We start from the raw sequence: 27,792 nt of genomic DNA on the forward strand, positions 1-27,792 counted from the left end.
GAGGACAAACAACCTGGCACAGCTCAGTCAAACCCCTCAGTGACCTGTGGCCTGATGCCCTTGCCACACAGAGCATCACAACATCGCGGCTGCCAACATCTCAGCCTGTGAGTGTGTGAAAGAGGCCTGTCAACACAGTGTAGCTGCCAACAGTGACCGTGTTGGTTGTTTGACTTCAGCAGAACTATGGTAGTTGGAGTGCTCTGGTTGCGTTGTCATTGAAGTGTTTCTCAAGAACATGAATTCAAGCATGTGTTTGTGCCGTTGCAATTTCACCTCTACTCCAGTTTCTGTCCGTTTCTTTCTGTCATTAAAACAACACTGAAGCATGATAACTACTGGACCACTTTAATGATGGGTTGGTGCTTTAGTTGGATTGCTTATGTTACCCTCTAATGGTCTGTTTGATAGGAACATCAACTTCCTATAGGTGGATTAGTTTGCACATATACATGTAAGAAGTGTATGCAGGCATTCAAACTGTCAAATGTGCATCATTCGCTGTATGCAATATATTTTATGTCCATGTGAGAAAAAAGGAAAGAGAAAAAAAGGGAAGTTTAAACAAGAAAATGGAATTTCTGAAGAAATAGCAGTTGGATTGCTGCTTCTGCACAAGCTGAAGCTCAACCGTGTCGCTGGCTTGAATTTGAATGAAGAAGCAGTTGAAGTAGTATGAAGAGATGGAAAAAGGAAAGGGGGATGAAGAATACAAACTGCACTGTAAGCAGAAGAAATTGCAGTTTCTAGTATTACTCTGGCAAAGACTTGGCCGAGTCTGTGCTGAGGGATCCCGCTGAAGTGTGGTCCGATTGTGGCCCGAGTGCAACAACCCACAACAAAGCCTGAAGTACATGTACTGTATGTGTGAAGTATGTTGGTAAACTGATTCAAGAGCCTGAAACTGAATCCACTGAAAATGCATCATAACTGTCAGAAAATTGTACACAATATGTAACTATTTTTAAATAATTTCACTTAAATACCAAACCAAGTGTCAAATCACAACAACATAAAATACATACATGAAATTGTTGAGAATTAAGCAGTAACACTTCATTCATGAAATCAAATTGGTTTTCTTCATATGTAACATACATTTATTCCATATTCCTTTATATTCTTTATTTTTATTCTTTATTTTTTCCTTTTTAGTAACATTATCTCGTAAGATATTATTCTAATTAATGAATATAACCAGTATATAAATATTTGCTTTCTCATACCACTAAAAATATGAACTTTTTTTGCTTAAATAAATCAAACCTCATGTCTGTTTATTGTATTTGATAAAAAAAAAAATCTGAACTAATCTGGACATAAATTTTATGTTCCAAAAAACAAAAAACTAAACAAAAACAAACAAACTAACTCAAAAGAAATGGATATAAATACAGTAATTCTATTTGATTATACAATGAGCGAGTGAGAAGCCATATGATTGTCATTTCACAAAAATGTTGTTCCTCGATGGTTGTCTTTGCTGTGGCTGTGTTTGTAACGTTGTCGTCTTGTGCGGTCGGCTGCTCAGGGAACATGGATTCAGTGAGTATGAGCTTTGTTCACTGATGTTTCAAAACTAGAAGGCAGATGGAACGTAAAAATTCATACATTATGCAACAAAAGTTTTCCCAGATGTTGTTTAGCACAGACAGATCTGTGCTGAGCCTCTATCACACTCATCTTATAAAGAGAATAGAACATTATATTAAAACCAATTACTTACAAAGTCGGATGACAAACTCAAGTTTTGTTTGACACATTTTCTTCTTTTTTTTCCCAGACTGAGCTGAAGCTTCGGAGCATGGAGAATCAATCTACTGCTGTGTTCAAGGTGAATTGATTAGTTGATCAACACAACTTTTAATTGTTTTAGTAATTTCTCAAGCAAATAGCAGTATCGGTCTTCTCAAATGTAAAGATTTGCTGCTTTTATCCTATGTCTCCTGAAATGTTATAGCGTTGTGTTTAGTTTGAAGACATCACCTTGGACTAGTGACGGGTGTTTTTCACTATTTCCTGACATTTTATAGACCAACCAATCAATAGAGAAAATAATCAACAGATTAAACGATAATAATATTAACTGTTGGTTGCAGCATCTGTAATGTAACACAAAATTAAGTAATGAATGCTGAATTTAAGGGTAAATTGCCATATGGTGCTTCAAACCTCTACAGCACCTCTGTCCAGAGTCGTAGTCAAAATCTTTCAAATACTGTGGTCAAAAAGTCCAAAACAGTCCCCCGGGCCAAAGAAACGTTTGACTTTTTACAAAAGTATCTATGAAACTTACAAAATTTAAATTTTTCTCCCAAAGATATGGTCTAAGTTTTGTTTCAAACTCTTCTCTGCACTGAAAAAATCCTTTTTATTTTTATTTTTTTTTGCCTAAAAACAGATATTTTAAGAGACATCATCGCCACATCTCCGCTTCTGTCTGTTGTGGATATGAGTTGGAACATCTTAATCATTCCTGATTATGTTAATCCTTATTTATCATGAATCTGCAAGAATTTTATAGTTTTTGAGGCCACAACATGTCAGTCTGTGCTAAAAACGCTCACGATGTTGTATTGCAGGAGACGGAGAGCCTGAGGTGTGAAGAAACAACACTTAAGCAGCAGCAGGAAGCTCTGACTCAGGTAGCCTCTATACAATTTTTCCTCCACACGTCTCCATGCTCTGCATCAGCTCCTGAATGTGTCACTTTTTCATTCACAGATGCAAATAGCACACCATCAGAGAAGGGCTCAGAGCAAAGTCGGTCAGTCAAAAAAGAAAAAAAAAAAAACCATTCTTTGCATAAAACTGAATGATTTTCAACATTCATTCTTAATTCTCTGGAGACCTAATCTGGGAAAAGTCAGAGTCATTAAACCCTGAACTAGGGACAAATCTCTTAACATCACCTAACATCAAATGGAAAAGTGTCAAGATTTCCTGTAAATGTATTTTCTTTAGTAATGTGATAACATTGATGATTATTATTATTTTTTGAATCAAAGGCTGGTATTGCCTCTTGCTTTCCTATCCACCCAATCCAGGTGGAGAAGTGTCTTGACAATTATTATGTCTACAAGTTTATTTAGCCATCATCCTATCATTTGACTTACTGTGCAGGTATAACATGAGGATTGAGTCACCCTCAAAGTGTACATTTAAACATTTTTGGAAAAAATTATTCAAAATGTTTTAATTCAGTTTATTATGTTATTCTGACGACACGTAAAAGCTGTTAAAGCCCAACTAGGGACAAGAGTTGAAAATTAGCAATAGCTATAAACTCTCTGTGCAACAAATCAGTTTCATGCTTTGTTTTGGAACTACGTTAAATTGCATTGTCCCTTTTAGATAAATAAATAAAATTAAATAAATAAATAAAAAGAAAAATATGTCTTTTCAAAGGGTACAAACCAAATTTGAAACAAATTAACAATGGCTCGTTTGGCTTGTGTTACTGTTCTTACTTTGAGGTTGAGTTTAATTATGTAGAAAAGGCATTTACCTCTGTTTTACACTAGGTGGCGCACTAACATCAGTGTAAGTCTGGTGGATAATTGTTCCTGGTGTTCAGCTCCTTTAACAGGAGCTTTTAAACAGGAGGCCTCATTCAGACTCAACAAAGCCAGAACAAAAGAGATGATGTGTTTACAACTGATTTTGAATAGTTAAAAGTCAGTGGATTGAATGAAGAATAATACAGCCTCTATCACAACTGTACTTTTCATTCATATCCCCATTGAGAAAAAAACCTGACAGCCCTAATTTTTCCTTTTATGGTAACAGAGGGCATCATAAAAGTCGGGCCAAAACATTATGGTTTTCCTCCGAGTGTTTTACAACTTAGAGGTGGCCTCGTCATCGCTCAAATATGTATCAGAAACAGTGGAGCAGTGGTCTTCAGAAATACTTGTAATGCTTTTCAAGTTACACATAGGGCACAGTCTGACCAACACCTCTCCACAGAGCGGGGGGGGCGGGGATTAGTGGAGAAGGCTTCAATCCTATTGGTGGATGGTCTGTGTGGACTACAGAGAGAAACTCCAGGAAAACGGACGGAGCTGGCGCACGATGCAACGGGACAGGGATACATTGGCGTAGAGAAGAAACTTTGTATGGACATGAGGATATTTTGGGATAATTTACTATTTCTAACACAAAAGCCGAATTTCTAAGAAGGAAAAACGCGTTTACGAGCATTTACTTTCACTGTTTATAGCTACAGTATATTTTTTATAACCGTTTTCGACCTTAATTAAACATGACTGAAATTAAAATTTGACTTTTTACCGGACGAATGAAAATGCTCATCGACCACACAGCTGTCCACTGAGGGAGAGGAGGTGCTCGGTGAAGCCCGCCAATGTTCACCTTTTGTCGGCACTTCAAAGCAAGCCGTTGATATATATATATATATTTTTTTATTTCCACGAGTTTCGGTGAGAATAAAGTAGAAGAAACATGGCAGAACACGAGAGTCTGGAGTTTGGAAAAGCAGATTTTGTGCTTTTGGACAACGTGTCTATGGAGGAATTCATGGCTAACCTAAAACTCAGGTAAGCCGACCCTGCAGCGGTCGTTCACCTTTGTGAATCCACCGGCAGACTTAATAAGCCCCCGAGCACGGGAGAGGGGACTCACAGAGAGAGTGTGTGTATCTCATCAGGTCAATGTACATATTTAGTGCCTTTATAGCTTCATTTTAACCGTAAATGTGTAGTTGTCATTCAACAGGTGCTACCGTCTTGTATTGCTCAGTATTGACCCGTATTTGAACATGTATCGGTATGAACACTTATCAAACTACCTAGCATATCATTGATGCAGATGTTGTCACTTCACCTGTGTTTGAATTTTGATGCCCACGTGTGAAATCTTGTGTGTTTGAGCAGCAACAATAAGCCATTGTATGAAAGTTGTTGGCACGATGAGCCACACTGTAAATAGTGTGCATTCCTCCTGATGTTACCTTTCGATTAAACCTGTATTTCCCTGTGAAATATGCAGTAAGAGACTCCACCCAAGACACACACACACACACACACAGACACACAGCGCAATTTGCACTGTTTGAATAGACCGGTTTCGATCAGCTGTGTTGTCAGTGGCCCAGTGTCAAGCATGATGTCAAGCATGCTTTGTGAATGAAGAGAGAAGTGCGGGGTAGCGTTACGTCTTAGATGGGGCTGTGGCTTGGAATCAGTTTCCCCATCTCCTCTCCTCACCTCTGCCATCTGTGATGAAAGTGCAAACTGATCCCTGATGGCAGTTTTAGAGCTTTTACTCAGCAGAACTCGGTGGTTGTAGACAGTTTTGTTAAGGTGTCAGAAGGAGATCTATAGTGCAGCTTTCTACTGTTGGAAACTCCAGATATTTGACTTGTATGTTCACACGATGCCTCTATAGTGGGTGTTTGCCAGCACAGTAGCAAATGATAGATCAGAAAACAACAGAAATAACTTCTTTGTAATCATAACACCATGAAAAATAAACTTTTGTCCAAGTTTGAGGAGAACTGGTCTGATAATATCCTCTCAAAACTAAATTTAAGGACATATATGTTACTGAAATGTTTGTTACATCTTATCTAGAAGCTGAATAACCTTTGGGAACTGTTTTTAAAGTTGGCAGATTAAAATATACAGGAGCAAAACGGATTGTGTGAGCAGTTTTGATTTGTGCAAGTTGAGTGCCATTGTTTTTCCTCTCTGTTTTGTCTTAATGTAAAGATGAAATGGCTTGAAGAAACCCTGAAATATTCTGGTGTTATGATTTTCATAGGTTGGAGTTATTGGTAATTGATAAGACAAGATAAGATAAAGATAATTGATATCCAGAGGGGAAATTCACATATAACAGCAGTACAAGAAACCGTATGTAAAGGAATTAAACATATTAGGAGGTATTTAAAATAACAAATATAACAAAGGTAGAGACGTAATTGACATTGAAAAGCTGGCTCTATAGATTACATATACTTAAATACTTTACACATGACATTTGTGTAGAAAGCTGTGCAGATATGTATATACAGAAGTCGAGTAATGCTGTCAATTTTGCTAGCAAGTTGACAGTTTGAAAATCTGACTGATGTGAGTTGGTTTTCTTTATTTTTGAATTATTTGAATTGGATCTGGTTTACAGTAATTTGCAGTTTCTTGTAAGCCCATGCAGGCTGGACGTACTGTGGTTGTAAAACTTCATCATAATCATCTCACTTTTTATAATTTCTCAATACTGCCCACAGTAGTGGTTGATGAATTCAGTTTTCAAGCCAGTCCCTGTGCAGTTTTTTATACACACTGCCAGTAATGACTTGTAGAATAAATATTTGGAGGATTTTAAGGATGCAGGTTGGATGGGTTTCTCCTGCTGGACTGCATGGTTTCCCTTCTATGGCCAAATAGAGAGAGAGCTACGGAGCTTACTTAGAGTTTTTATAAGAAAGAATGTCCTCTGCACCAAAGTGCTTGATTCCTCTTCCTACCCTCGGGGTGATAAATGAAGACAGTTTGTGTGGTGATTTCAAGAGCCACTTGGTCCTGATTGAAACAAGTCTAATCAACTGTTCTTCTGCCTCTTGACAGTTTGTTGTAGCAGTGTCAGGAGTGTAACATTCATGAACTTCTCATACTTCTGCTTTAAGCACTGTATGTCTGTAGTAATCTTTTACCAATGTGTGAGGTTTAACTCATGGTTGGAAGTGTAAAGTCAGTTTTGGGCTGACTGTATGAACATTTTGAAGAGGTTTAATATTACATCACAACAAGAAGATAGGTTGTGTATGAGAAGTTCTCATTAATGACAGACCAGATGTTAAAGCTATTAGACATTTGAATTCCATGTTATTCTTACTATTGGCTTTTTATTTGTTATATTCTTGTAGTTCCTGTAAATAGATACTGATTGAGAGCTCCAGAACAGCCAGTGAATGGACCTCTTGATGACATTGTTTTGTCAGCTACTATCTCCAAAGTCAAGAAAGCGCAGTTAAGATATGTTAACTGTTCTTTACACAGTTGAAAGATAAATTGTGACTCGCTTTTTAGCAGTCAAACAGGCTTCCCTATAGGTTTTTTATTTTATGTGGGTTTGCATTTTCTTGCTTATGGATGAATTGCACTTAAGCAAAGTGATCAGCAGTTGATGAATTTATAGTTTAGGATCTGGTTTGGATCTTTTCTGAACTCTTTTTTGTTTGTTTACTAAACCAATTCACATTTCTCGAATTGTCATGTTCAAAACAAACAAACAATGTTCGCACAAGAACTTTGCCAAGGCGGGAAATATCAGATCAAAAAATATGTAAACAAAACCTGTTCAGATTACATGGCAGTTTTTGATATTTGATGCCATAGAGACATTTCAGTAGGTACAAGTTTGATACCCAGCCATTCATGACTTTAGTTTTAGTGTATAACTTGAACTGCAATGATTAGTCAGTTTATTGATTTATTAATTGGTTCAGTCACTTGATATTTCCATGAGAATTTGCTGCTTCTTCTTGACTTTCATGAAAATAAATTGAATAACTTTAATGGGTTTTGCACCTGCACTGGACAAAACAAGACATTTGATTATCTCATCTTCGGTGCTAAGACATTGTGATGGCCTTTTTCACTGATTTCTTATGTGTCATAGACCAAACAATATATCCGTTTATTGAGAAAATAATCAGCGGATAAATTGATAGTAAAAATAATAGTTAGTTACAGCCCTAAACTGTCTAAATTTGAGGCTGAAAAGTCTGGTAGGATAGAGAGCCAGGTGCACAAGTATACATGTTTCATAGAGAACAAGGCAGTTCTACTTAACAGTGTTTTTATAGCCATGCCTTTTCAATTAAATAAGCTGTGGTGTGAACAGTAGCTTTGGCAGCGAGGCAAGAGGACCTGAGAGGACCCAGACAGCTCCGGGCCTCATTTTCCCAACTCTGTGTCCCATTTTCTGTCTGTTGGTTTTCCCTCCAGCTAGACATCTCAGTCCGGAGATGGCGTGTGCAGATTGTTATTTGTAAAGGGTGTGACCAGCAAGGAGTGCTTCCTTTTTGCTCCTTTTCCCATAGTCTGAGGCTACACGCATGCATGCATGCACGTGTGAGTGCATTTGACAGTGGGATGCAGACGGCAAGAGGCAAGAGGCATCCATTTGTCCTGGTACAGTTAAACAAAACAAGTGGTGCTGGAGCACTTCTGCCATCTCTCCTGGGTGTATTTTACACCATGTGAGACCTGAGCAGTTAATTCTCTGGCATAATGAAAAAGGCTTGCTGCACACCAAAGCTCAGCTCTAGAGACACTTAACAATTAATTCATTTGAAAATCTTTACAAGTTCCAGAGGAGTGTTTCATCGGGCTTGCTCTTTGAGAAGCACACATTGTTCAGTCTTCCAAAACTTGTGAAAATCCCCAAATATTTTTATTTGAAGTGGGTCAAAAGCCGCGCTTTGGTGTGGAGCCAACCTTCATTTAGCAACTCCCCCAGTGCCTGAGTTTGGCTAGCAACTGACTGAATTACACTGCTGCGCTTGGGATTTCTACTTTTGCTATTAAACGCCTGCCATACAGAGCAGGTAATCAAGACACACAGCGGCTGCGTGTGAGGCGTGATTTTGGAAAAGATTGCTCGTTCTCCCTCGGTGTGGCCAGACATGGTTGTTGAAGTTGACATTTACTTTGTTTGACTTGAGGTTGAACTGTGTGTCCTGTTCCAGAGAAGCCTCCCAGTCTCTAAATAGAGCCCAGCAGATGCCCAGTCTCTCTGTAGAGATGTCTGGTAGGATAAACGCTCAAGTCAAATTCCTGTAGGGTCTTGGGAATTTTTGCCTGAATTGACCAATCAGCAGATAAGACTTTATGGACTGAGAAACTGTGCGGCGCAGCCCACTAGACCAACGTGTGTTTATGTAGGAGAATCATCTGATAGGAAAATACAGTGGATTACAGATGTACAGGGAGTTGTGCTATCAAAATACATACTTTCATTCTATAAATTGATATTTAATTAATGCCCAAAGGGATGCAACAAGTCACGCATACTGCACAGAGGAGTTTAACCTTTCTAAATAAAGATAAAATAAAAGTTAAAGACTGAGTGTAGGTTCTCTGCATACTGTGGGTTTAACTGTCCTGTAAGCTTACAGCATGTGTACGTATCCCACCAGCCAGGCACAGTTTTACTGCTGCTAAATGTCTTTATAAGGCAGCATTGTTTTGTCTGTTCCTTGGAATCCAGGGGAAAGAATAACATTCCTGCAAAACTGCCTTGTGTTTCCCAAATAATTACAGAAGGACTAAAATTCTACTTCCTAATTGGTATCTGATATTCCAGTTCACAAAACAAGCACTACACCATGTAAACTGACTTTTTTTTTTTTGCGTAAATGAATGAAAATAGGTCAAGAGCAGCGAGGTCTGAGCTTCACAGGATTGTTTGTTTGTTTTAATTTCATTGGAGTGCATGACGTATCTCATGGCAAAACAAAATCAGTTCCCAACTATGTGCACTATTTGAATGCTTAGTGCATAACACAGTTTGGATTGCTCAGACCGTGTTACACTAGCAAACAACACTATCTGGTACAAATATGTTCAACCAGAGGCGAAAAATTCCTTGTGTTTTCCCAGTGGGCTAGAGATAATAATTTTCAGGATTTACAGTATATCTCCAGAATGTCATGTCTATGTAAGTGAAAATATTGCACTGAAATTCTGAAAGCTCCTGTTTGTTTGACTATATGAACCGCTCCAAGTGATTTGACCTTTGAACCCCACCATTGGGAAGTTAAAAAGGACTTTGAACAGGAAGTCTCCAATAATAAGAGGCAGGAGAGCGAAGCAGGAAAGCTGGCATTTCCCCTGCCTTTACTGCTCACATTTCATTGTTTCCTGTAGCTCCTCTACCAAACCTCACTGTGAATCTTTATGTGAATCTTGTGCAGACAAGACATATATATATATATATATATATATATTTGAGAGTCAAAACTGTGGGGCTATAACTCTTAGTCACATGCTCTATGAGTTGCATAACTCACAATCCCAGCCTTCGAAGTTAACTTTGTCACTCTATCTCTGGTGTATCCTGGATTTCCACCATAGAATTACTTGCCAAATTATTTTCATGTGCTTTTAAAGGAACAATGTCTCTCCTGTTGTGAGTGCTGTCACTGCAGGTAGACTAGAAGAGGTGAACAGCAGATAGGGACAGCTTCCCTCTTTTTAGGTAAACAAAGGGATCAAAGTAACCATGTGGCTCAGGTAGAGTAAAGCTTTCTAGGTAAAGAAATCCAAGTTCAAGGGTCACACTTTGGACTGCACTTCCTGTTACATATGGCCAAGTAAATAGGTCTGTCTTTCCACTGAAAAGGTTAGTTAAAGGTACAAACATCAGACATGGAAACATGCTTTCCTTAGCTAGATCCTTCTTATTTGTTTTTATCATGCCTTTGTTCATTCTTCAGAAATAAAACCAAAGTCCATGTGCAGAACACACAGTCCCAGCCGACATGTCCATAGCCTGCAGCACAGATAAAAATGGGTGATAGTGTGCAGCAGATGTCTCTAAGAATATTTAATCCCAACCCGCTTATTAAAGTTTTTTCCTCTTAGCGGTGGTCAGTGACTGGAAGGGAAATATTTATAGATGAATGCTAAGATAGACTGTTAGCTTCCTGCTCATTTGTCCCAGTCGCGCTTGTCCTTGCCAAGACCAGCAGTGACAGAGTGCAGTATCAATTACAATCATAGGCTTAAAGGTGCACGATGATGGGCTAATTGTGTTAGCACAGTGTGCTTTTTATGTTTTAATAGTCAAAACTTCATGAAAACTCCTTACTCAAGTGCTGCTTCAGTGCCTCAGCCTGACATTCCCGGGAGATTTCTCGCTAATCATGAAGAAAAAAAGAGAGTCTCCCACGAACTGCTGGATTCATAGAAGGCTCTTAGAGAAATGCTTGGTAGGCCCCGCTCCCCTGCAATCCAACAGTGAAAAGTCCAGTCTCGCCACAAGAATTTCCATACAACCGTCTGTAATCTGAAACACATTACCATCCTTACATAAACAGGGGCTGTGCTTGTGTAGCTTTATTTCCCTCTAAAATAAGTTCACCAGCTCTCAGAGACGTCTCATTTGTGGACTGCCTGAGTTGGCAGGCGGGGTCGGGAACAGGCCGTTTTAGCACAAGCTCACAAGCTTCCAAAACCAGATTTTACTCTTTTTTTTTTTTGTGCCCTTGTGTCATAGTTTCTTGCCATTTCATCGAGCCACTGCCTTTCACCATTTCCTCTTATAAATGTGCATATGTATATTTATACATGCACAGTTTGCTTCATCACTGATATTTTAAGTTACAGTAACAACGAGATGTGGGATTTACAGGAGCTGGGTATCAAACCTCAATATTTCTAGAGGACCAACCAACCATAGACTGTACATATGGTGCCAACCCCATGGTGTCTGTAGTATTTAACAGAATATTATAGATCTTTGTCTTGTATTGAAGAGTTAAGAATATTGATGGCTGGTGTCAAGTGTCGTAAATTGGCAATGAATGCCTGATCAGATTATTGTTTACTTATACTTTGACAACATTTTCTGATCTAAATGTAACTTTCAATGGCCATTTAGTGGCTTCTCTGGAGCTTTTCATCATATTACATGATCTTAGTCAGTGGATCAAGTTGTCATGGATTTATATATGTTCAGTTTTCCATTTTTTTCCCAAGATCTTTACAGATTTTTAGTAATGTCTCCATGCTGGCTTAAGAGTGCCAGAATAACCACTAAATGGAGCCTGTGGTGAGATTGTAACTTTGCTAATTTTAGACTCTTATTCAGGCAAAGTTCTTGTACAGCTGATTTTGTTGAGACAACACTGTTGCAGGTTTGGGACATTTTGTTGAAGCGGCGCTGCATTCATGAAAAAGATTGTATAAAACCTTTTGTGGCTCCAGAGGAGGCTGTGTGAAATCTGATGAATTGCCTCAAGTGATGTCATTTGAGTCAGCGTTGGTTGGGTCTGAAGACAAGTTTGACGGCTCCTCATCTCCGCTTGAGGCTAGCGGCTTGAAGCTACGTTATCTGCTACTAGCATAATATCTGAATATTTGACCAAACTGTCTGAGGCTGAGTTGCATTGTTGGTAATGTAGGCACCATGGTTTTCTTAAGAAAGAAGAATGTGTGGAAGGAAAAAGACAATATCTCTGGTTCTGCTGCATTAATTTCGATCCTTTTTTTAACCGTCTATCAGGTTTTATAGATGTTATTATAAAACAGGTTTCGCTATCAGTAACAAAACTCAGGTATTGTAGTGCCAGTGGTATTTAAAATGTTAGATTCTACCCAGCTGTCGGATTTACTCGCGTGGAGGACTGAGGTCAGATCAGGCCACTTTAATGTTCTTGATGAACCTGTTCAGCAGTGTGGAAATTATGAACTTCGCTCTCTATTCAGCTTCTATTCATGTTCTGGTTGTCTTTTATTTTTTTATTCAGGATTTAAAATGATTATCTTGAAAGAATAATTTGTACTCAGTCTCAGTAGAGTATTTGATGTTGGTAGGCGTCATATTAAAGCTGTCTGGCTCATGATTTAAGAAGCAGCCACATCCTCTGTCTGCAACATTACCCCCATCACAATTTCCCAGAAGCCTTGTTCTCTGACACACACACACACTTGATATGTGATGCATTCATGCAGCGTTCTTATCTCTTATGTGAACCTGATTCACTGAAGTAATGAGTGCTGAGTTTTTCACGAATCAGCTTGCATGGTGCTGTGTTTGGAAATCCCTAATGATGCGTGTGACTCAGATGGCTGAGGTTGCACATGTTTGTGTGTGTGTGTGTGTGTGTGGTTGTGACTGTAGGGGTGTTTTTTCTTTGTGTACATGTGTGTGTCCTAGGCCGCTGTGATGTCATCCTCTGCTTCCTACAGTGTTGTATTGTTCTCCTGTCCACCTGTTGGAGCTATGCCCCGAGCCTCTGTGGGGGTGGAACAGTTTACTCACTTTCACAGCCAGCCCCTCGCATCACTTCACAGTCACACAGCGACACACACACCGGGCTGGATTTACTGCCACTATTCAGTGCACCGTTTTTCTTTTTAACAAGCTGGTGGAAAGTCACTCAGTACATTTACTCAATTACTGTACTTAAGTACAGTTACTTGTACTTAATTATTTCCATTTAATGCTACTTTATACTTCTACCCCACTACATTTCACAGGGAAACATTGTACTTTTTACTGCACTACATTTATCTGACAGCTGCAGTTACTAGTTATGTTCCAAATTAAGATTTGACATTAAAAACTTACGATAAGCTTATAAAATGGGGATGTCTATGAGCTGATAGCAGTTCCACATAATGGTGATTTCCCCTCTAAACCTCTCAGATGGTCATTCCAACCATATCCAACCAAATACACATATGGTAGAATGAAGTGTTGTTCCTCACAGAACCAGGTAATTAAAAGCATAAAACATAAGATGCAAAAATATAAAACATTTAAAATCTATAACGTTTCCATGAATCATCTCACAATGCTTCAGATTTATCTTGTCGCCCACTAAACTAAACTAAACTGGCTAACTGCATATAAAGTAGTTAAAACTACCTCCACCTCCAGCAGCAACAATTTAATAATATAAGGGCCAATTACTTTTATTTTTGATATTTTAAACACATTTTGCTGATAATATTTATGTACTTTTACTGCACTTTACTTGTAATAGGATATTTTTACCTCATCATATTGGTACTTCAGTAAAAGATTTGAGTACTTCTTCCACCACTGTCTAGAGAGGAAGTCTCTCATAGTTAATAATCTCATTTTTTTCTACCCCTGTCCTTATTTTCCCCCTTTGTCTATTCATGCTGTTGTTCTATGTCCATCTGTCTGTTTTTGTGCTCTTCCCTGCCCTCCTATTACCCCCCGATAGAAATCATAGTACTTTCCTGAAATAGCATGTTGAGTAATGTCTGGTTCTTTTTGGATCGGTTCCTTTCTCTTTTTTCTCATTTTTTTCTATCCAGTCATCCCCCCAAGTCCACTGTAATTTTTACATCAGCCGCTGCTGGCCAGTGTGTTAAAGTGTAAACAGGTTCTGCATCAGGCTAACGGCCAGGTCCAAAGAACCCCCTCTTCTCCCCTCCTCAACTCCACCATCACCACCAGAACCCCTCCCTTCATTTTTTTTTTCCTGCTTTCACCAGAAGGATTTTATTGAATTTTGGAAATTAAATCAGAGTGAAATCCTCCTCCTCTTACTCTGGAAATACATGTTATAGTAACGGCTCAGTGGTAGTATATAAGTGTGTGTGTGTGTGTGTGTGTGTGTGTGTGTGTGTGTGTGTGTGTGTGTGTGTGTGTGTGTGTATATGTATAAAGGGGTGTGGTGGATGGCTGCAGTCCCAGTTAGCAAAGAGAGGAGGGTCAGCCACCTGATCTGCAGCCTAGCTGTTTACACATGGCTCCCATTTCCCCCTAAGTATCCAGACCTGCCAGCCTCATGAGAACATCCTGTAGTGTGAATGGGAGGAACACATGCTGCTGAGCACTGTTCAAGCATGGCCTCATGGCTTTGTCTGTGCGTGTGCTTGTTGAACTCTTGGTGCCACTTGAAGAGGATTGTTTTTTAAGTCCTCCAGAGTACATGCAGAACAGATGTAACTTGTAAATAATTTCCTGTCGCCATTATTGCCCATGAAAAGTCTAAAATCCACTTAAACTAAACTTGGCTGAACACACGCAGGTCTGTCTCTTTCTGGAATCTGAACTAGGACTGACGTCTGTGTTAAGATGTCAAGCACTGAAAAAGCGGGGCTACTTTATGAAGTAAAGCTGGTGAAATAGGTGTGGAAAGAGATATAGCTATGACCATGGTAACCATGTTGCCAGAGTGACCATCACCAGTCGGTAAGGTGCTACAACATCAAAGTGTGACATTCAACTGTCTCTAAAAATGTTTGGCAACCTAAATATTTACAGAAACTCTTAAATTCAGGACTTAAGGGCTCTGGAAAATTGTGATGGGAATTTACCAATTATACCAAACAATTAATAAATCAATCAAGAAAATAATGGGCAGATTTATCACTTGTTAAAAAAAATCATTAGTTGCAGCACTAATCATGATCATCTATCTAATGTAAGAAAAAAAATCACACATAAAATCTTCAAATTGATACAACAAAGTGTTTTGTTTCATATCTTACATCTGACAAAAGTGTTCACACATGTAAAACAAAAACTCATTTTAGATTTAAATCATGTCTAGTTTGAAACCATTCATTTGGACATTAGACATTTGTTTTGTAAAAGAATAATACAATTTGATCATCACAATATGATTCCACTAAAAACTGATGAATGATGATATTGAATTATTGAACTTGAATCTACTATGTTATTGCATTTACATATACACAAGATACACGTGTTTTTGTGTTGTACCAGTGGAGCCACCTTACAGTGTAAGGATGATGTACTCTTCATATTCATTATAAATGTGTTTGGAAATTAATTGTGATCAGTCTTTTGTTGGTCTGCTATAAGTTTTGTAGTTCAGTGCTCCAAGGTGAAGATGGTTAAAGAGTACACTAAAATATTTTATTGTGTGTACAGTAGACTGTGTTTGGCTGGTTGCAGTAATGGAGAATATGGGAACATCAACAGCTGATTCTGTCATGTTTTGGTTTTTTGTTGTGTTGACAGATAGGAGCTCTGCCTCTCTCTCTCTGTCTGTGTCTCTGTCTAATATGATGACATTATGTCACTTCCAGGGCAAAAAAGAAGTGGGACAGAGTTTTGTTCATGTGTTCTAAACAGAGCTATTAGATAATAGAAGATTTAGTCAAGCCTGTGTCATCAGGAGATAAACAATGATGTAATCGCCATACGATATCACACAGTTTTGTCATTTTTTTTAAGGGGTAAAATATTTGTAGTGAAACTCTTGAAACACACAATTGAGTATTTTTTTTTTTATCTTGAATGTGAAGATAATAAAAAGTCTTGTATGAAAACGTTACGTAATCCGTCTCCCTGCTCCAGCCCCGTTGCAGGCAGGCTGTGCTGGTAGCAGGGAAACTACCTCTTCTGATTTCGGGTGAAGATTAGTGTGGGCCTGAGGGAGGGTGGATGTGTTGTGTGCTGATGAGCTGCGTCTCCTACAGACAGTCTGGGAGCTGCTGTTTAGCACTAACCAGGATTTACAAAGCAGCGGAAAATCCCCTAATGCAGAGCCCAGATGTCTGATGGCTGCAGACCGTGAAGGAGGCCTCTGTCACACTGTACATGAGTGTAGTGGAGGAGAGAAAGGTGGAGCACGTTTGACTCATTTCTGGTGGGTTTAAGAACAACCAATCTTGTCCTAGAGCAGCGTAGATCTAGACACCAGTGACTAATAGTTCTCTTGAACAGCTATACATCAGATAATGCACAATGACAAGCCGAGTCTCCCCATTATCCAATTTAATTTAGTTTCAAGCATACAGTATGTCCCCTTTAATACTTTGGTTGATATAAACAGGAAGTATAATGTTGCCATGGATTCAGTGAGTTGTGTTGTGGGCTAAAACTTGAGCCGAATTAACTATTAGCACTTCCTTTTTGCAATGTACCCATGGATGTACAGACAACTGTCTCTGAATTTCTCTTCTACCTGTTCCTTTTACCTATATAGTATCTTCTACAGTTTGTTGCTATTAGAAGAGGGGTCTTAAAGCAAAAATGCTTCCAACTTTGTAGCAACAGTTTGTGTTGTCCTTTTGCAGTTGGGTTCAACATGACAGTACCCTCGTGCACGAAGCAAGTTCCATAAATGAATAATTTTCCCAGTTTGGTGTGGAAGAACTTAACTGACCTCAACCCCACCCAGCACCTTGGGGATGATCTAGAGTGCAAACTGAGAGCCAAACCTTATCACGCAACATCCGTGTTGGACCTGACTAATGCTCTTGAGGCTGAATGGGAGCAAACTTCTGCAGCCAGCTTCCAAAATATGGTGGAAACTCTCTCCTGAAAAACGGAAGCTGTTTATAGCCGAAGATTAATGCTTATGAGTTTAGTGGGAGATGTTGAAAAATTGCGTATGTTTTGGATGTTCAGGTGTCCACATACTTTTGGCCATGTTGTGTGTGTACAAGTAAGAAGAATTGGGTGGAAAAACTTAGCAAAGATCAGTAGTAATAAGTACTCAGAATATGATATTAATCGCAGCAGTTACAGTATTGAATCAACTCCAGATTATTAACCAGCAGAGAGGTGGTTAACTGTTACGTCCTGTTTGCTCTGGCACTGTGTTATGCAATCATCTGACTTTGGTCTGAACGATTTGATAAGTCAATGTCAAAGTGATGTAAGATTACTGTTGTTGTTTTCATCTTTATCCATTCAGAGCTATCACCTATCATTACATCCATCTGCTAAACTGCCTAATCCAGCAGCTTCAGGACACTATTTAGCTCTCTTATCCTCAGAGTTTTTTTTCTGTCTGTGACTCAGGACTCTTGACCCCTTTAACAGCAGAGGGCGGACAATAATTCAAATATACCCAAAAGAATAGCCTAAGAAAGACATTGCTGGGAAATAATACTGCTAAATGTGTCATCAGCTTTGTATTATAAACAACAGAATGAACTCCTACCACACAATAGCAAGAAGTACCTGCAGTTCAATAAGAATTAGGGCTTCAAGCAATGGTTATTTCCATTATCCAGACTTAATTTCCTCATTGTTGTCGATAAAATGTCAGAAAATAGTGATAACAAATTCCTGTTTTGACTTCCCATAGATACCCATAGATTACTTTTTTGTCCATCAACGAATCATTTCATCTATAATATTTATCTTCTAAATCAGCAGCTTTGTGCTGCAACATTTGAAGAAGATTGGACAATAAGAAAACCAGTTTTTGAAAGTCAAGATATCCCTTAACCAGCAGCCATGGCGATAAGCCCTGAAGCATACTGCTGTTACTGTAAACAAGAGCAGTGATGGTAATGAACCCGGAGATAAAAGTGGAACAGCCACAGATTATCTCCCTACCCTTCATAATTCCTAGAATGACCCTGAAGTTCAAACACATAATGATGACATGTGTTGGCACAGCTCACGCTAATATGGGCCACGGATTGCACCATACACTGTAGGTATATAGGACACAATATACACACACATATATTCCCTCATTACTGCAACTTGACATAAGACACAAACAAAACTAGCATTTAAGTTCAAATAGACTTAAAACTATATCCTAGAAATTCTGATTTGTAGGACAAATCTGCATCGTAACATGTGGCACTATTCATTTTGGAATTGCTCAGCATGTGTGTCTTCATCACTTTTATTCTGGCTCATACTGGATCTCGTTGTCTTGCGGAAAGATTGAGATTTTTTGCAACAAATGTGAGTGTTAAGCAGAGACAATTATTTAAAATGTCATAATTACACCAGTGTGTCCAGCCCCAGGGTAGAGATGATTTTCACATCATTATTTGAGTCACATTTGCATCTTAATTCTTTTCTCCACTTCGTCTTTTTTCTTTTTTAGAGGGGAGGGATTGTTGGTTGAGAAAATGTCATAAATCGGTTACACTCCTCCCCGAGTTAACCATAAAAAAAGACCCACCCAAACAAGATTGGAGACAGTGGTTGTGCTTGGCTTTGCTCTGTAATTCACATCTGAAGGGAGTGTGCATGTGTGTGTATATACATGCAGCTGGTTTGTGCACCAATGTGTGTTTGGCATTAGGTTTCCTCAGGTATTTTTAGGGCAGACAAGGTTCTTTGGTGTGTGTGTGTGTGTGTGTGCGTGCGTGCGTGCGTGCGTGCGTGCGTGCGTGCGTGTGCGTGTGTGTGTGTGTTTGAATGAGATCAGGTGGAGGGTGGAGCAAGTAGAGATGTGCTGGAACCAGTTTTACTGAATACCATAGTGAGACATTCTGATGGTAACAGTTTCTATTACTGTCATTACTGTGATTATCGTTTTCAGAGAACAATGTGAACAAAGCACAGCTCTTGCTTTTATTAGCAGTTTTATTTTGATTAGCTATAAAGGAGCAATTGTTTTTACCATGTAATGAGGCACAGCAGGACCAGAGAAGCAGGGTCCAGCTACTGTGGCTTTGGCTTGTTATGTTTAGTGAAGGACAGCATGCATTACACTCTTCCTCATGCCTCAGTTTCAACTCAGGCTGTGGTATATGTTAGTCGTGGTGCAGAGATATCGTGCACAAGGCTTGTTAGATGTTCTGCTTTTTGACCCAGCAGTTAACACTTTGTACAAAGTTCTCTCACTTCAGAAAGTCAAATCATAAACTTTGTGACTGTGATAGACCCAAAACTATGATTCCAACAATGAATTCATTTTACCCCCTGAATGTCTCAGGACTGAGATGTTGTAAATAAAATGAGTACAAGTGATCAACATTGTGCGGGACTATTGATTCTTTCACAACTATTAAAACCCAGAAGAAATCAATGAACAGGTGCAGAGACACAGACAATGCTTTTAAAGTAATTTCCAGTCAACTTTTTAAAACTTTGAACAACTAACCTGCTTTTGTTTATGGTGCTTTGAGTGTATTTGATGGTAGTTTTTTCAGTTTGTTAGGTTTGATTAAATCACAGATGCTAATAGTGTGAAGTAATTTTACTATATTTTAGCAGTTATGGTTCTGTTTCAGGAAAGTTTGATGAGTAAAACTTTTACTGTGATGTTTTTGGCCACAATAATCACTGCATTAAAATTTGATACTGGTACATCCCTAGATGGGAGTCAGGCTGTACTCACACCATTAGAGGGCTCACAATTTGTGTGTGTGATCTTTCTTCCTCCCTCCTTCACTTCATCCAGACTCCACCTCCTCTCTATGCCTCTCTTTCTCTCATTTCCTGGCAGCTCTTGGGAGGGGTCCTTTTTGGAAAGAGATCACAAGGCTGCAGGTCAAACCAGTTTAGACGCAGTTCCCTTCACAGCTGGACAAAGAGAGATGAAGGGAAACATACAGGATGATGCAGAGGACTGTTACACCTGATTATTTATCTGTTGTTAGCCCAACCTTACATCTTTACATGCTGTCAAACTTAAACTCATTTCTCAACCTTTATCTACCCACATGGCTCACTGCCCAAATTAGTCTGAAAATGATGACAAAAAACAAACAGACAGATGACCATGTTACCAAATTTAAATCTGATTCAATTTCCGTGCACCTATAAATAACATTTCTGTGAGACTATTATGGCCCATAAGGTTCTCTAATCTCTGCCCAGTGTGTCATTTAAATCCTCCTAAATGAGAGTGGAACAGATGGATCAGTCCAACCCTGTATCTCCGTTAACACGCTCAAGCTGATTTCTTCTCTTCTCTTCTCTTCTCTTCTCTTCTCTTCTCTTCTCTTCTCTTCTCTTCTCTTCTCTTCTCTGTCAGTTAACGGTGCAGCCTCACAAAGAATCATGATCATATTGAATGGTTTGGTTGCGGTTTGTTTGTCCAGTGTGTAATGTTTTGCTATTGGGCGGGAAAAATGAGAACCGCAGTGCCACACTGACACACCCAATAATAATATTTATACAGATATCCCCTTCATGCACGAATGAAAAGTAACTAAGTATTTATTTTGCCTGAACTCCATGTCAGCTTTAAAACGGCATCCAACGATTTTGCTGATCTTGCATTAAGTGATATCTCTGTAATGATTATTAGGAAAAGTTAAACTCATTCCTACAGGAGAAGGAAGTCGGCACATGTCACGTGGTTCAAGGTGCATTTTGAATAAGCTTGAGTGTTAGACAGCACAGACCTCACTGGCTCAACTCAGTTGTATTAATGTGACTGCACAAATAACAACTCCAATCTTTAGAGGCTGTTCAACTTCTTTGATTCATTAGTTCATTCATTAACCAGCCATACTGCTTATTCTTTAAGGTCAGGTCTTAACTAAAAATGTTTTTAATAATTGTTGATCAAGTATTTCACAGATATTATTAATCATTAATCATTATTATTAATCCCTCTTAATCATTAATGATCATTCCTCAAATCCTGACAATAAAAATCAAGGTTAAGTGTCTTAGCAAGGTGCTCCAGAACAGCTTCAGTGCTTCTTGGCATAGATTCTCAAAGTCCTCAACTGAAGGAGATGAACACCATTCTTCTAAAAGATAGTCCCATGTTTGTTGTTTTGATGATGGTGGTAGAGAGAGTTGTCTAAAATCTCTCATAGGTATTCACCTGGGTTGAAATGTGGTTACTGTGAAGGTCATAGTATATGATTACCCCATTTTTATACTCATCAAATCTGTCATTTATTCAGGGGTTTCTTTTCATCTCTAACTGATCTGTGCAACAGTATTTAATACATTTTCTGGGTATTTTATTAAGAAGTCATTTAGAGATGATGTAACCTGGTGATAATCCAGATTGTGGGGAATTAAATACCTGATAAATCCTGGTATTTCATTGACCCCTCTCCAGACCTCTGAATTGCTGGAACCAGCTCATTGTCCAATATGTAAAATACCTGTACATCTACTCATGATGGAGAGCAGATAGCGTCACCTTCCTTCTAAACATACCCAGCTGGGATCTCAGATGCACCCCTCCCATCGTGTAAACCATTGTTGACAATCTCCCAGAGGCCATTGTACATGTGCGTTGAGTGGGCAGCTCGCTGTGTTGGCCCATGCAGAGGGAGACGGAGGGCTCGTCTCAGACAAAGACCTCCAATTGACATCTGAACAATGGAGCGGGCACACAGCAGCCTCCTGCCTAAGGAGAGGGGGGGGGGCACAATGGGTCTTTTTCTGTAGCACCGAGGGAGGAAGAGCCAGTATGTTAGCTTAGCTGCTTACACTGTAGAAATAATAGTGAACCTGTTTATTCTTTGCAGTTCGTTTTTTACAACAGTTGAGATGTTTGAAGTTATTTTTCTTTCGTTCTCTGCGACTGTTGGTTTCCATTAGGGCTGCAACTATCAATTATCTTCATTATTGATTAATCTGCAGATTATTTTCTCAATTACTGGATCAATTGTTTGCTCTATGAATATAAAAAATAGTAAAAATGCTAATTTCCTAAACACCAGGTGAAGGTATCAAATGTCTTGTTTTGTTCTGCTTCTAGTCCAGAACCTAAATTCAGTTTTTGATCACATACCACAAACAAAAAAGGGCAAATCCTTTCAATTAAAACACCTATACTAGGGAATGTTTGGCATGTTTGCATGAAAAGTTACTTTAATATTTAGTAATCAATTGTTTCAACTGTAGTTTCCATGAATTTTAGCAACTGGTGGGATAAGAAATGTAAAAAACACTGTCACATAATTTGTAAAATGATCAGCTGCATCGTAAAGTTTGCACATTTTGTAGGTTAAATAGATGGATGGGTAGATAGATATATACTTTACTTATCCCCTAGGGGAAATTCACATTCAAATGATCCTAAATAGGCAAAATCCTCCATCATTTCAATCCTTGGAAGGAAATTATCTTAATTTAACAATGAAACTTGCCTCTAGCTTCCTCTCTGTTCCATCATGCTCAGCTCATCCCATCCTGTCCAGGACATATGGGTGTCTTGTGTCACTCCCACCCTTTTGTGCCAGTTTGTGCATGGCCTGACAGACACTGTGAATACTCACATGCAAATCTGAACACACAAGGATGACCTAATCTGTGCTGTTACACACTCTCATACAGTAATCTGTCCCTCTATTGTTTATTTTTTTTTTCCTGCTGGTGTGTGGAGAAATGTGAAAATGACCTTTTGTCCCTGGAAGATAGACCTAATGTAATGGAAACTTTTTTTTTTAATAACGCCTTCCACTCAGTTTTTTTGTATATTTTGTAAACTCAAGTGTATTTTTGTCTGTACTGGAAACATTTTATTTTTATCATCAACATGTACCCAAATCCTTTACCAAGACCATTTAGAGAAAGTTTAGAGAAGATAAGGAGGATTAAAAAGGCCAAGGATCACATCCCTTTAAAAAAGCAAGGTTTAGAAAACACTAATAAAGAGATGGGTGTCACGGGCATCTGTCAGCACCTTCTCCATTAATGTTCCAAGGCTGTTTATGCCAACAAGTATTGTGCAAGTCAGAATTTTAATCTGAAAATGATATCTCAATATCTGACAAGTCTTCAAACAAATATGAGTGCTTGATTGACTGTTTCTGGAAATTGCTTCAAACCCACAAGCACAAATACTTTACATAGACCTATGAGGAACAGCTGTGAAGAAAGAGATCATTCTTGTGTGGAGGGAAACTGGGATCCTGGTCCTCACTGGAGAGGAAGGAAGTCAGGCAGGCGGCCTCGGGCAGAGAGACAGAGAGATGTTGTGAGTGAGAGAGAGAAGGGCACAGAAAGGGAGAACAAGTCACAAAACTATGTGGCCACCTGAACATTACACCCACATGTGATAGTTCAACATCCTGTTTCAAAACTATGGGCATTAATCTGCTGCTATGACAGCGTCCACTCTGCTGGTTTCAAGCTTTCCACCAGATTTTAAAACCCGGCTGCAGGAATTTTCTCCCATTCAGCCACAAGAGTATTAGTGAGGTGCAACTCTGATGTTTGGTGATAAGGTCTGAGTCACAGTCCAGTTCATCCCAAAGGTGTTGGAGGTCAAGACACTGTGGAGTACAAATAAAGTGTATAGCACAAACATAGAGCAGTGCAACCCAGCAGTGGTAAAAGTAGAACATTTAGAAAGGCATTAAACCTAAACCAACCAATAACTTCTGGTCCATCTGAGTGTAATAGCAAAATTAATTTCAACATAGAAGGAAGATTTAAAGCTACAGTATACAACTTCTGGAAATCAAGCTAGCGCTAGCATGAAACTCGGCTCTGCTGCTCCCACCCCTCCCTCTCCCTGCTGTGTGTCGCTCCAGCCCTTCACCTACATCCTCATCAGCCATAGCGACATCTTCCAGCAGCTAATGCTAGCCTGAAGCCGTGGTTTTAGTGGTAGACCAGAAGGATGTTCATGTATTGATTGACAGCCGTGAGCTTCTACCGCGGACTTTGGCCTTTTCTGATTGGTTAAAAGGGCGAGGCTTGGTCAAAAATTAAAAAATATTTGAAAAAATAAGTTACATATTGTGGCTTTAAATAGCACTTTCCTGTGTAATTCATTAAAGCTACATTCTTGTAAAGATTCAAACAAATATGATACTCATTTCCAAGGTGTTTGTCATTACAGAGTTTGGCCATGATCTGCTTTCTATCCAGCCCTTTTATATCTGCCAGTAACCTTGGGATTATGATGTCTTTTAACCTGAAGTTACAAATGACCTGTCAGTATTTTTAGTTTTCATACAATAGGTTCTTTTCCAGCTTAAAGAAATATCTTTAATATTAATATCTAAGGTGACACATATACATTCCTGCTGAGTTCAGTTTCTTTACCTTTTAGGTTGCAACACATCTTCCCAGCTCCCACAGACCATATTATCACAAGGTGTAATTTAGTGAAGCTCGATCTTCCACACCACACCTTTGTGCACAGAGATTTTGTTATGTTGAAACAGGAAAGGGCCTTTCCCAAAGTTGGAAGCACACTATTGTCTAAAATATCTCAAGCATAAACAAAGAGAAGAAGTCGACACACACAACACATCTGACTGATGCTGGTGGAAGGAGAGAGGTCGGAGGTGAAGCAGGACTTAACCCTGAACACACCATTGGTTTTCTAGTAGAGACTTCCTTGTTGTCAGTGATAAGTGTGTAAAAAAACAAAACTAAAAAAAACTAACCCACCTTCAGTTAAAAAATGAACAGATAGGAGACATAAAGTCATTTTCATAATATTTATAGCCTGTTTTCCATTTTAGCAATGTCAGTGTCATGTAAGCTTATTCATAATGACTAAAGTTCAGTTTGTTATGAAGTAAAGTGAATTCTTTCATTACTGACACACACTTTCTCTTGAGATTACAAATTAACATGGTTTCCTTTGTATGATGTCCCAGACTGACCCTGAGAGTAGCTCTGCGTTCAACTACATATCTAATTGTAATTTACAGGTTTCACTATGATTTTAGTGTTAAATGACAGGAATGACTACACAGAACTCTAGACTGATGCGTTAGATGTTTAAAGGAATAGATCTGAATTTTTGCAAATACACTTACTTGTTCTCAGGTAGAGATTTAGATGGGGAGTTCAATACCACTCTGTACAGACATGAGAGTGGTTTCAATCTTATCTAAATCTATTCCAGAATAAGTCTTTTCCTCAAATGTTGAGCTATTCCTTTGATGAGAATGACCTTGTATCTTATTCTGGAGTCATGATGAATTATAGAAATCATAAAAAGGAGGTATTTTCTTCCATATTTAATATTAGTTCATATTCCTAAATGTCTGTTTTGTGTGTCCTCAGGTTTGAGAAGGGGAGGATCTACACTTACATCGGAGAGGTGGTGGTGTCCGTCAATCCTTACCGTGCCATGAACATCTACGGCCGCGACACCGTGGAGCAGTACAAGGGCCGCGAGCTGTACGAGAGGCCGCCCCACCTCTTCGCCATCGCTGACGCTGCTTACAAAGCCATGAAGAGGAGAAACAAAGACACTTGCATTGTCATCTCAGGTAACATGGGAAGCCCCCCACCCCCACCTGCATGAGCTAGACAAAAAGCACAGGGATGTTTTACTTTGTTGTAATTTACATGCTGTTTATCTTTTAGGAAAAATCCCTCTGTAATATTCAGTTGTCCTCTGATGTTTTCTCGCCTGAGGGAAGTTCTTCTGAAGGAGAAAAATATTGACATAACCTGCATTCACTTGAAAATAATTAAAACAATTCACCTTCACTTCTTCTAAAAGAAGTATTTAATGTGGTCACAAGCTGTGTGTGGAAACCAGGCAGAGGATGAAGCTCCACTCGGTGGTCACAGGGGGAACTGAGCCCCTCTAAACCCTCATATCATGTCATGAATCCATACCAAGGCAGAAATACAGTTTGGCCTAAAAGACAGAAAATTTTATGTTGGACTGAAATAAGTTTTGCTAAGTAATAAGTTGCTACACAGTATAGATTTCAAAATTACCGCAAATCAGGCTTCAGCTATGGGTCTCAGCCGACAATATCCCACCTTTTTAAATGACTCTATTTTAAAATGTTCAATTATTTAAACCACTTGAGGTCTCTTGGTTGAATTTGCACAGCAAGCAAACTGCCCCAAAATTATCGATGCCAAAAATATTTAATATTGTATTTAATGACTCTTTGCACTACACTGTTTTTTTTCCAGGGGAAAGTGGAGCAGGAAAGACAGAAGCCAGCAAGTATATAATGCAATACATTGCTGCTATCACCAATCCTAATCAGAGGGCTGAAGTTGAAAGGTGAGCTGCTCTTGTTGAACACACTGGAGAGTCCGTGCACATGTAGGGTTTGGTGACTAAACAGCAAATATGATCAAATATGGAGTTTCTTTTATCCTGTGGATTTCTGACTTGTTCCTTTGAGAGGTGTTTTGCATATCCAAATGAAATACAGCAGAAACACATGATATTTTCATGTATGGTGTAAACTGTGAAAACTGCACCACAGTGTCATTTAAAATGCTCAGAATTTCTTCTTTGGCAAAACGGAGTTTCTACCCACAAGAAATATGCATTTAATGCATTTTATTTTCTAAGTGTTAAACGATTACTCTTAGATGTTAGATTGTTTTTATCAGTCAGTGCAGCGCAGACTTTTATTACAGGCCACTTTTATTATCTCATTGCAGCTATAGCAGTGTGAGGCTCTTAGATCATACTGATATATTGTCACACCTCTGCTTGACTTTAGTCAGGGTTTATTGATAACTGAGTGGGTGTGTGCTGTTCCTGTAGATAGAGGAGAAATCGCACCATGTTACAGAATGGATATCAGTATGTTGACATTGATCAGATAGACATGAAGAGGAAAAATCAGCTTTGATGTAAAGTGAACAAAGTGCAGGTCAGAGCCTGGTCTGGCCTATGTTAAAGTATTTTAGTAGTATTTTTATATATATGCAATACTATTCAACTTCTGCAGTGTTGGATTTCACTATAATATCACTTTGAAAATTATTGAAATTCATTTTTAAATTCTGTTTTCTGTCTCCTGCTTTTTGACTCTTGGCTACACAATTTATAACTCTACACTTTGCTCTATTGCATTTGTCCAAAAAACTCTTATCCAGATATTTTTTTAGATTAGATAGTATTGTGTGGATGGTGTCATTAGCCCTCAAGTCACAAAACGTAATCTATAAAAGGCTGTGCCAGTTTTGAAAATAACTGTGTCAGCTATGTTTGTTTTCTGAAAGTTTTCCAGGAAGAGGATTAGAAAAATAACTTAATTTGAGTCAAATAACTTTCTTTCCAAAAAAAGATATTTAAAAAAAAAAAAAAAGTGTTAAATGATAACCTAACACTATTATAAGCCAGAACAACAGTGCAACACCCCATTGTGGTTAATAAGGCAGACCAGAGTCAGTATTCTCAGCTCAGTCCTGAGAGCTTCCAGCATATAATTGTGTTATGTAGATTAGGTATCTGCTCCGATTTGCTCTCTTCATGTCCTGTTATTTTTTAGGTGTCAGGGGAAACTGTTTTACCTCTTGTTAATGGAAAGATTTTGCAAAACTCCGGCTGTGCCTGATCAGATCCTGAACACACAGACCAGTCCAGGCCAAAAATCACTGACAAAGCAAGGCAGGACTCTTTGTTTGGTCAGGATGTGATCGTTCTCTGTATCAGTTAATTTTTCTCAAACGATGGCT

General features: G+C 38.8%; 1 protein-coding gene across 2 annotated transcripts in view; it reads left to right on the forward strand.

Moving 5' to 3' along the window:
* The first annotated feature begins 4,074 nt into the window (after nt 1-4,074).
* Nucleotides 4,075-27,792, forward strand: part of myo1d (myosin ID) — a 108,516-nt gene continuing 84,798 nt past the window's right edge. For both annotated transcript variants that reach the window (XM_022742487.1, XM_022742488.1), the window contains exons 1-3: nt 4,075-4,559; nt 25,414-25,622; nt 26,287-26,380. In XM_022742487.1, the coding sequence (XP_022598208.1) occupies nt 4,465-4,559; nt 25,414-25,622; nt 26,287-26,380 (398 nt within the window). In that variant the 5' untranslated portion in view covers nt 4,075-4,464. The remainder of the gene's footprint in view (nt 4,560-25,413; nt 25,623-26,286; nt 26,381-27,792) is intronic.

The sequence above is a fragment of the Seriola dumerili genome, unplaced genomic scaffold (assembly GCF_002260705.1).
Source record: "Seriola dumerili isolate Sdu_G_001 unplaced genomic scaffold, Sdu_1.0 BDQW01000068.1, whole genome shotgun sequence".
Classification (NCBI taxonomy): Eukaryota; Metazoa; Chordata; class Actinopteri; order Carangiformes; family Carangidae; genus Seriola; species Seriola dumerili.